Source organism: Symsagittifera roscoffensis, chromosome 4 (genome assembly GCF_963678635.1).
Source record: "Symsagittifera roscoffensis chromosome 4, txSymRosc1.1, whole genome shotgun sequence".
Taxonomy (NCBI): Eukaryota; Metazoa; Xenacoelomorpha; order Acoela; family Convolutidae; genus Symsagittifera; species Symsagittifera roscoffensis.
This window is the reverse complement of record NC_087065.1, coordinates 49,691,305-49,702,087: the sequence shown is the minus strand read 5'-3', so window position 1 is coordinate 49,702,087 and position 10,783 is coordinate 49,691,305. Positions and strand designations below refer to the sequence as shown.

At 36.0% G+C, this 10,783-nt stretch overlaps 1 protein-coding gene across 1 annotated transcript; it reads left to right on the top strand.

Moving 5' to 3' along the window:
- The first annotated feature begins 452 nt into the window (after positions 1–452).
- On the top strand, positions 453–10,481 carry LOC134844925 (mannan-binding lectin serine protease 2-like). Its single transcript, XM_063861751.1, has 6 exons — positions 453–667; positions 2,280–2,559; positions 3,080–3,293; positions 6,159–6,490; positions 8,590–8,803; positions 10,132–10,481. Exons 1-6 carry the CDS (start codon positions 489–491, stop codon positions 10,479–10,481), a joined length of 1,569 nt encoding a protein of 522 aa, XP_063717821.1. The 5' UTR covers positions 453–488.
- The last annotated feature ends 302 nt before the right edge of the window (positions 10,482–10,783 follow it).

The following is a 10,783-nucleotide window of genomic DNA, read 5'->3' as shown; positions in this document are numbered from 1 at the left end:
AACCAAAAAACTTTTGAATCGACCTTAAAGTGCAGTCGGATTATTCAGGGTTTTCAAGAATTTCCATGCACGACATCAAGAAAGAACAACGGAAAAGGATTCATACAATCGATTTCACCCGGGAGCTTTGTACTGCAGTGCTATCAATTTGTGCTTATTGTTTTTTCGACTGCATTAATTCTTGATATCTATGCTTTAGTTGCGTGTTGCTTCCTTGGACAGCACGCCCGTTATTATATAAGATGCGTAGCTTTGATTTTCAAAAAAACTGAATGCTTTAGCAAAATAGAGCATGATGGCTTTTTGCATCGCTCAACTATACACTAAGATGAAACTTGAACATACCTGGTATATAATTCCCAGAGATGGTTCAGACGCAATGAGGCTTAATTAATTATTGATGTGCAATAATTGAAACTTAATTCACGGAATCATTCGAGCAATATGAAAATTGTTTTGGGAGTGCAAAAGAACAATCAAAAACAATAATGGTTAAATTGAAATTTACTTACCTATTTATTCTGCTCGCACCCCAAATTCTATTTTTGTTGCGCGTCAGAGGGTCAAAACACACAGTTTCAATTTCGCCTCAGATAAAAATTGGATCCAGCGCTTTCGATATTTCTTTGGCTATTTGCACCAGATGTCAATCTAACTTGCAAGCCGGGTGAGTTACGCAAGTTGTTTTTTTTTCTCAACAAATTCTTGTAAGCAACTGAAGTTGACAGTCCCTATTAATTAATGAACTGCAGGTCAGAGAAAATGGAGCCAATGAAAAAAAGCTTGACGTGAAAAATATATTGACCAATCTCAGTCAAATCAAAACCATCAGTTTTGACAATGCTTTGCAAGATTCAACTGTCTGAAACGTCAAATGCTGAGTATTGTGTCATCGTATTCAAATGCTGTCAAAATTTTTGCAACAATTTGTTTTAAAAATATTTAGCATTAAAATGTCCACCTTGCGTTTAAATACCGCCTAGTATATACAGAGGAAAACTTAAAAAACAATATTGCAGAAATTTTGTGAAATAAATTGTGAAATGTTTTTTTTTTAGTTTTCCACTGATAATATGATGTACCTAATTGCTTTTGTGGAGCTGACAAAAAGTGCAAAAAACTCGAATACAACTTACAAGAAGTTCAATTTTTTTGCTTATTCAGGAGAAACTTTTAAACTGCGCGCAAAATATTTGTCTGGAATTGCATCCCTCAGCTCTTAATATAAAATATAAATTTTAGGTGTTTACAGGCAATACAGATCAATGTTTTATGAATTTCGTAGCTCTGACGTGGTTTTCAAAAATGTCGTTTTCAGACAATGAAAAATTTTTGATCACAAGCCTTAAGAGAAAAGCATTTAGTTGCATTAATTTTTTCTTCAGAATAATTAATTTTTTGGCAAAGTCGTTTTCTTGAAGAATCTAGTTTATTTTTTGGTCGCCCAGTGTATTTGGTATTGTGGCGGTATACTTGTTACCACTAGTTTCTAAAGGCTTTTCTCTCTTGAGCTAAAATTTTATTCAGAAGAAGACATGAGGAGCCTATTTGGGGTTGAAAATTTTCCTATTTTCTGCAAAAATATAATCAGGGTGGAGTTTTTATCTGAAATCCTTTTATGGCCGATGGGACATAATTTTTTGTATAACTATCTTTGATTCATATTCATAACATTTCTGAGGCCAGGGTTAGCAAGATTTTTCCATTTTTATCGAAAGTTGTCTTAAAACGTTAGCTTGGACTTTATTTTCCTATCAATTTTCTGCGGTCTTTTTTCGTTTTTTCCGGGGAGCTCTCGATACGTTTGAAAAAAAAACTTTAAGCTTTTTTTCGAGAACCCACCGCATCTAGATATCTTAGCTTTAAGCATGTTCGCAACAACGCAATCAATGTTCATAGAGTTCATCAAAATTTTTGCTTTAGTGAATACATCATCTAGATTAAGTTACTTGGTAAAACTAGTCGGACAGCTGTTAATGAATAACAAAACTTGCTTAAAATTTCTGCGTGTTGGGAGATATAGAAAAAATGATTATCAAAAAAGTCGTTATCAACAAAAATCCAACGGTTCATTTTACTTAGCAAGTTTCAGGGAAATCGGTTCAAAACCCGACAAAAAAAATTTCTATTGAATATTAATTATAATTATAAGCACCTTATTTGATGATTTTTTCTCTCTGTGTTGGAAGAAAATTTAATTGAAACTTTGGAAGTCAAAAAATTCTGTACAAATATTTTTCTGCTATAAGACTTTAAATCGCAGATTTTGACTATTTCAGAGCAGAAAGCTTATCTTGGATAGAAGCCAGGTTGACCATCAGGCAGAATAAAGCAGGCAAATTCTCTGGCTTTTTTGAGAACAGATTCGAAAAAAATGTAAATCAAAATGAAGTTAAGCCCTTGTCGACCAGGAATGCTCTCTTTTTGTACCAATCTCCGTGTCTGATGACGTCACAGAAAGAAGGAGTGAGTTTGAATCAAGTGAAGTGTGAGAGTGAACAGACATTTATATGTGAATCAAATTCAAACCAACAATATCAAGGTGTTACTACATGTGCGGTAAGTTTTTTAAATAGCTGTTCCGGGTTAATAAGGCTAACAGGGTTGCTGCCCGCGGGTAGAGTCTGAAGAACTTATCTACTGAATAACCGTACCAATCTGGTACCGAGATTGAGAGTTGCGACTCCATTTTTTCGTCGCAAATGTCTGAGCTGAAAATTGAGTTCGGCTATGAGTTCGGTCAGCGTGGTTTTCAAATAGGGCGCAAAAATTTTGATTCAACCTAAGATTGAACATAATAGATTTCAACTTGCAATTTTAGTAGATAAAATGCATAAAAACAGCTGGAATGAATGAAAACTGCCAATGCTCGAAACTAAAATAGCTTAGAACTTCACAAACTCGTTTAGCGAGCGTTTTTTGGTCCACTGTGCCATCTACATGTTGTATAAATCTGAGATCGAAATCATAAGTTAAAACAATTGTTTTTTAAGAAGTCATTCCCTCTCCTTGATGCTTCTAATCAAAGCTGTGTTGCACTCAATCTTAATCTCAAAAAACGGTCTCTGTGTTTTTACAGAACGACCAAATTTGCTGGAGTGACGACTACAGAGATCCAAACCCCGGGTGCTTGCCCAAGCCCTTCCCCGGAACGTCCGTCAGTGGGAACTCTGCTTATGCTGGAGAGAGAATCATCAATGGAGTGGACGCAGACATAACTGATCACCCTTGGTCTGTGTGTCTGTCCATTGGGGGATCCACATGTGGTGGCAGCATAATTTCAGAATACTTAAGTAGCCTTCCATTTCACAGTGATTTCTTACAAATTCTGTAGTTTCATAAAAGCTTTTAAAAATGTTTTCAGATTGCGTGGTTATTTCGAATTTAAAACGGCGCTTTCTAACAGACTGTAAAATTTTAAAGTTCCGTTTACATTTGATAAATTATGTTTTATAAAAAAAAATTGTCATTGTAACAAACCGTCGCTGAGAAATATGTATCTTCAAAAAATTCATCTATCAGTTTGATTATTATTAGTTTTATCTGAAAAAGTCTGCTGATATCGGGACAAAACCCTGAATATTTCGACTCTTTTTTAACTTATAAAGTATCACTAAGCGAAAGTGTGCAACAGCTAGGCTCACAATGTGGTATCTGTGAGTCACTGCAAGTCGGAGCAAGTCTTTTGACATGTTCACAAATGTAATTGGGTTCCACCTACAAAAATTCCGTTGATTCCGCGTACAAAAAAGTGTAAAGTAACTTTTGTCGGCACATTAGTTTTGTCGCGGATTCTTACTGTTCAATAACTCGTACTGTTTTTATCTTGGAATTTAAACTGAATTTTGGATTAAGTCTTGCCTTCAATCTTAAACTTAACTTAAAAATCATGAAAACATGAAAATATTGCGATGAAATCTAGGTTAAAATGATATTATTTGTAGGTTATTTATAATTCAGCATCCTAAGTGATGAATTATTTTACTTCAGCATTTTCACTTCAGTATCTTCAGTATTTGAGATTGAAATTAAATTGGAAAGGAACGGTGGATTTAGCTATTGATTTCAAAATATTGGCAGTAATTGAGGTTGAACTTGCTGACGACCCACAAGCTTGGTAAAAAAAATGGATTAAATTGAAAGACGTAACTATGTTTGTTACTGGATTCTGCAAAAAAAATTAGCTTCCGCATACAATTTGCGGATTCCGCTTACAGTTTGCAATTTTTGCGTACAGTTGCGGAATCCGTGACAGCGCAAATTTACCAAACGCATATATTGTTGTTTGTTTGTGGGTTTTACAAACTGTTTGCGATTCCGCTTACTTCTGTTGCGGATTCTGCAAAATAAGCTGCTTGTGGAGCGATTTTGAGCAATACAATGTTTTAGCTATTTGTTCTCTCTGAAAACTAACAATGTTGCGGATTCTGTGTCAAATCTGATTTTGGTCTGTTACGGAGTCCGCTTACAATTCAAAAAATACACAATTTGGCCAGGTAATGAAACTTTCTTGGTAAAAAAAATCTGAGACAATTTCAAAATAGAAAGTAACATTAAAAATGCTTACCAAAAAGTATCGAAATTGAAACTTTGTTTGTTTTTTTGAAATTGAGCAGATGGGATAAGTATTTCTTCCGAAACTGTTTTATAGAAAATCGGAGTTTGACATAAGAAATGGCTTTTAATGAGTGCCCGAAAAATAATTGGATTCCACAAAGCGCATTTCATGTTTTAGCAATTCTTTTCAGGTTACTTCATTCTTTTGCAATGTCTACCGTGACCTCTGAACTTGCGAAACTGCCTAGGCCAGAAAATCAAATCGTAAATATGTCGGGACAAGCCGATGTTGGTTACGCCAGTCGTCTCGCTGCATATCGGCTCGCCCTTGTCTCGCAGCCTTTAGCTTGGTCGCATAAGTCGCAACGGTTTTTTTGGTACCGAAAAGGTAAGACAGGGCCGATATTAGCCACTGCATGTCGAATTGCGCAGTCTCCACTTTGATCTCGAAAGCCGCTCTGATTTTCTGTTGCGAGAGTCTAGACAGGACCGATATTCATCGTGCATTTCGAGCCTCTGCATGTCAAGTCGCGCCGGTTGTACCGTCTCCACGTTAGTCGCAAACGTCATGACAGATCGTTTTGGACTCATAAATCTGGACAAGGCCTATGTTTATTCTGCCTCTCGGTTTGCGCGCCATTTCCTGAAATAAACCGTTCGCGCCATTTCCTTCGTGGACGCAGAAATCGCATCGGAAGTTCGGAAATGCCAAGTTTTGGTCGCGAACGTCTGGTGATGGCAAGAATAGGCCACGAAAGTCTTGACGTAAATCGCGGACCTTGACTGGAGGTAGAGTTTAATATAAAACATCCCGTGAAATCTTTCGCTTCTGGGTTCAACATTGGCCCTCTTTTTATTGATTTGTTTTCAATGACAAATGCTTAGAAAAAGTCCTACAGGAGCCAAACTGAAGAAAAACGAGAAGAATTAGCTCAACTTTTAAACCATTGCTTTCGTAGTTTCATCAATTTTTTCACAGTAAGCTGTCTCCAAAGTTTGTCGCTGCTTGCAGTGTTATATAAAATAGACATGATTTAGACATGCTGATAGCAGATCTAGTGGGTGATGAATGAGGATTAGAGAACCCAACTTTGCAATGAAAAGAAAAGCAGATTGGCCAAATCCTAGTAACCTTTGGGTATCAATTTGCTGTGGTTTGTTGAGCAATGAAATTGAAAATTGAGCTAATTTCTTCCCTTTCATCAAAAGGGCCATGTGAACAATCTCGTCCTTAATAGACCAAATGAACTATCTCCCCTCTAAAACTAAATGACGTATTCAAGTAGTAAGGCGTGCATTTAGGATGCTCAAATTTGAATTACGAAGGAGATTGTTCACCTGATTCCAGAAAATTTTGACCCGGATTGTATCCAGTTCTCATAATCTGCAGTTTATCCGTACTAGAAATTCCTAGTTCTTCTTTTGATTGCTTGACTGGTTAGGATAGACTATTTTAAGATTCATTTTCAATGCAATGTCTACGGCGAGCGGCGAGTCAGATATTTGGTACACTTTTTCAAAATATTGGTGGAACATCAATAAATACTTGCTTTTTATCGTCTTTATGTTGCTGATATTGAGATTTTTGTTTCCTGGTTTAGTTCTTACTGCTCGCCATTGTCTGGAAAAAAGAAATCTCGAAACAACAGACATCCATTTGATGAAAGGACGTAGTAACCGAAATCCACAGCCTGTAGCTCTCGACAAATCTACATACCAAATAATATTCCACAGCAATCTAAACGTGGACTTAGTTTTGATCAAATTGGAAGAACCAATCAAGTTTTCTCATTCTGTGAGTCCAATCGCTCTGCCCAAAAACAGCACAAACCATCCAGCGCAAAAAGAGTGGGTCACTGCTGTAGGGTGGGGACTCACATGCAAGGACCCCCCTGCATGTACTGTAGAAAACGTGATGCCGAATCTCTTACAGGTAATTCATCTGCATTTTTTGGAATAAAGTTTTGTCAAATTATTATCAATGGATTATAGGGTAACGAATCCGCAAAATCATGATTATAGAAAGTGGAAAGAATTGAACTAAATAAGTGTCAAGTAACGTAGTGAAGACATTTATTTGGGTCGTGATTTTTATCAGGAAAAGTCCTTAACATTGTTCACGTTTAAATTTGATTTTTCTCTGTTTGACTGCTTATTGTGCCCGTTTTCGAAGAAAACGGAATTTTTATGCTTGGTGTGTTTTTCTTATTCTGTCAAATTTCGGCGATCGAAAAAATAATTTTCATCAATATTTTTTATACCCCATTGAGGAATAAGATATTTAAAAAGATATTTTTACTTCCGATCAATTTTTGTAAAGTTCTGGAAGTTTAAAAGTTGCCAGTTTGGCTATGTTCCGGACTTAAGTATGCGCGCTTTGAAGCTTTTATTGACAATGCTAAAAATGTAAAGCGAATTATTTATGCGTGGCGAATTATCCCGCACAACAAATTTGTTCCAAATTGAATTGAGGCGGCAAGTTTATTGGTCGTAATAATTTGTACGACTCAAATTTTACACATGATGTTCGGTATTGTCCAAAACTTATGAAGCTTTTCAATGTTTTCTGTACAAAAAACATTCGATATGGATTAAGGGGCAGTTGGAACATTCAAGGGTTTGCCCTGATATGCGAGCAGTCTTTGTCTTTGAGTTTAGTTTGTTTCTTTTGGTTAAAGAAAACAAATTCCAATATCGCGCAGCAAATGTGTAAAATTTAAGAAAAAATTGAATAACTTCTAGTTTTGAAAGTGGATTTTATATATTAGACTTCCCAGCGGATTAAAAAATTTATCCATTAATCCAGTTTTTTCACTGTAAAAAACTGTAAAAATCATGATTTGTTATTTCAATTCAAAGAACTGTGAGGGCGAGTATATATATTTTTTGAATTAGGAAATTTGAAGTTTTTTCAAAACACAAGCCAGTAAACTTTTTCTGTTCAACCGCGTACACTAACGCTTTTTCAACTCTTTAGTAACTAGACTTTGAAAAATCTGAATTGACTGTTTTCACAAAATCTATCTGTGGCAGCTAACCCAGAAAATGAAAATCACTAACACTGAAGCTGACCTATTGAAAAGTAGTTCGCGAGGTAAGGAATTATTTTTGAGTTGGTACACCCAAAATGGATGTAAAATGTTCACAAAGGGGAGGGGATTAGTAACCGAGCAACAATTAAGTACTGAGAAATTTTCCAAATTGTTTTTTTGAAGCGTTTAGTTTTTCGTGGGGAAAATCAACTTGACCAAAAAACGTTCTTTCTAAATTAGTTGTTTGTTAGAACAAATACGTTTGAATCACCTGAGAAAATTGTGCCAGTAGTGCTGAATTTTATTTCATATATTCGATTTGAAAAACGATGAAAAAGCAGCAACCTTGAAAACAACAAGTCCAAAATGAGGATATGATTAAATGTCCCCGAACACACTTTTCTAGGCTCTGTGGTTTTTTTTGATTTATCATTTCATAAAATTTTTAATACGTTTTTGCGCTAAGAACTGTTTTTTTTTGCACTTTGTTTCTTGTTTTTTTTAATTTTAATTCAATTTGTTTGCAAAATCAAATGAAGACATTGGAAAGTCAAAATAATGCAAAAAATTTCATTGATTTTAGGTTTCAATTAAAAATTTTAGTTTTTTCTAGTTTTTTTCACAAATTGTCTATCGATCTATTTTCCTCGAATCAAACTAGTGTTTTTCTTCCTGTACAAGTTTTTCTCTTACTCAATGCCATAATACATTTTTTGTTTTGACGTGCAATATCAAGAAAAAACACTTTTTTGGTCTCTTTGGACTAGTTTTCTTCTTTTTTCTTGCTGTACATTTTTTTGTCTTATTCACTGCCTCCACCTTTTCAGTAATCAAAACAACAAACTATAACAATTACACCATTTTAGCTCTCTTTGGTTGAAGATTCCAACAAAATTTTAACCTCCGAAAAGTGGCTAGTGTCACGTCAAGTTGGTATCTGAATGTTCACACAAGCTTGGTTTTATTCGTTTTTTGATCAGTTTCCTTTTTAAACAAAAAGAGTGTCGAAGTGAGGGTTGCCGATCGAGAAAAGTGGGCCAGACAATACGAAACGAAAAAAGACAACCCACAGTCTGTCCTGACAGAAGGCAAGCTGGAAAGAACCTTTTTTGCTGGAGGCATTACCAAAAACAGAGACGGCACTGGTCCCCAATTGAAGAAAGACGCCTGTTCTGGTGATTCTGGTGGAGCTTTGGAATGTATTGGGGATGAAGGTTAAGTAGATTTGGGTACTTTCTCTCGTGCAGTTCGTTTCGTTTCGTCTTATTTGATTTAATTGAATTAATTGTCACCACGCACATTTTGACCCACGATAGCCCAGGATATTTGTACTTTTAACCCTCAATAGCCCAGGATAGAAGTATTTTTAATGTGCAATTGGCTAGGTTGGCATATTTGCTGTTAATATACAGGACTGCACATGGTCTCAAAAAATCATTAACAAATTTTTTGAAATTTTCATCAACTGTTGTGGACTTTTGAGACTAATTTAAAAAAATGTTTGGTTGTGTTTGTTGCAAACTGAGATGAATCAAACGAAAAAATCAATATCGAGAAAGTAAACGAAACGACAGTCGAGAGTAAACGAGTTTTATCGAGAATTTGACGCGGAATTTGACCGAGATGATCGAAGCATATATGCCTTGGGTCGAGCACGGTCGAGCACATTTTTCGGTCGATACGTTTCTTGCTTGGGGCGAGAACGGTCGAGCACGGTCGAAACATACAAAATTTTGGCCGTGACGATCGAAACGTAAGTATCTGAAACATATTGGGGAGGGGAAATTTTGGGAAAAGCAAATTTTTATGGGAGCAAACAAATCTACAGAGCAAACAAAAATTTGAGCAAATAGTGCACGGAACCAAAAGTCCTGTGTCCGAAATAATAGAAACCAAAATTTAAAGCCGAACATAGTCTTTAGTAATATTATATTCTTATAAGCAGGGGCGGATGTAGAATTTTTTCGAGGAGGGGGGGCGGATTTTCCAAAAATTTCAAAAATTTTGTCGACCTTTTTTTAGACCAAATTGACTTTCTGAGCTCCAATAATTCACTGTAAAACCACATTTTGACCAAAATTTCTGCGCCGCAGGCAAAATTTAGAAAAAACAGGCCAAAAAAAAGCGTTTTTAGGCTTTTTTTGGATAATTTTGACAAAAAAAAAATTTTCGGCGCCCCCCCCCCCCCCCTCAAAATTAGTATATATTGGCGACTAAGGCGCCTTTAAAAAATTTTATGGTCCGTTACCGAAAGTGGATATCTCAAAATAGTACGAAGGGGGAACCTTTGGGTCGGCAGGGGTTCGAATTCCTGAGGGAAGGCGTCCCTCCTCCCCCTATATCCGCTGGTGCGTATAAGTTCATTCAATGAAATATCCTGGGAAAAAAACCAAGAAAAGTTGCGGTAAATTTTATTTCCAGTCCTTTTTTTCTATTTGCTCACAGATTGTTTTTGTGTTCCGGCTTTATTGTGGAATAAAAATAAACATTAAATCTGAAAATTGGATACAATGAAAGCGATTATGAGACAAATATTTTTCAGGCCAAACTTATATATGTGGAGTGACCTCTTTCGGACCCAGAGATCCCTACTGTGGAAAAACGCCAGGTGGTTACGTGATGATATGGCTAGACGAGATCCTCTCTTTTCTCCATGCCCAAATGAAGGAGGAGCAAACCTGGACAGGTGGAGTCAGTAGAAAAGGAAACAATCTATTCGGTGGAAAGGGCGATCGCGAGAATGGAAAGACTCGAGGTCAAGGTCAAAACGATGGACCAGCCGAAAGCCCAAGTGGAAAAGGAAACCTCAAAGATAATTTGAGCGAAAAAAGCAACCCTGTTACTTCATCAGTTATGTTCACCCTAATAGCAATGAAATTGCTACAATTTTAGCTGAAAAAAAAATAATTGATTAAATATAAATAACAATTGTACAATCATAGAGATCATAGTATTGATAATTCAAGAATTAAGTGACAATATCAAGAAAAAATTTTATAGCAATAAATTTTGAACAAACATTTTATCAAGAAGTATAGGTGTCCAGGGGCGGATCTAGGATTTTCTCGAGGGGGGGAAGGGGGAGGCGGATTTTCAAAAAATTGTCGAAAATTTTGCCGACTTTTTTTTAGGTCGACCAAATTAGTTTTCCGAGCTCTCCTAAAGCACTAAAAGACGCTGTATTGGTAAACTTT

Excerpts from the sequence above, each read along its gene's own strand:
- LOC134844925 (XM_063861751.1), top strand. The coding sequence starts at position 489 with ATGGTTAAATTGAAATTTACTTACCTATTTATTCTGCTCGCACCCCAA. Across the intron at positions 668-2,279 it reads CAATCTAACTTGCAAGCCGG|AGCAGAAAGCTTATCTTGGA; the intron begins GTGAGTTACGCA and ends TGACTATTTCAG. Across the intron at positions 6,491-8,589 it reads TGATGCCGAATCTCTTACAG|AGTGTCGAAGTGAGGGTTGC; the intron begins GTAATTCATCTG and ends TTAAACAAAAAG.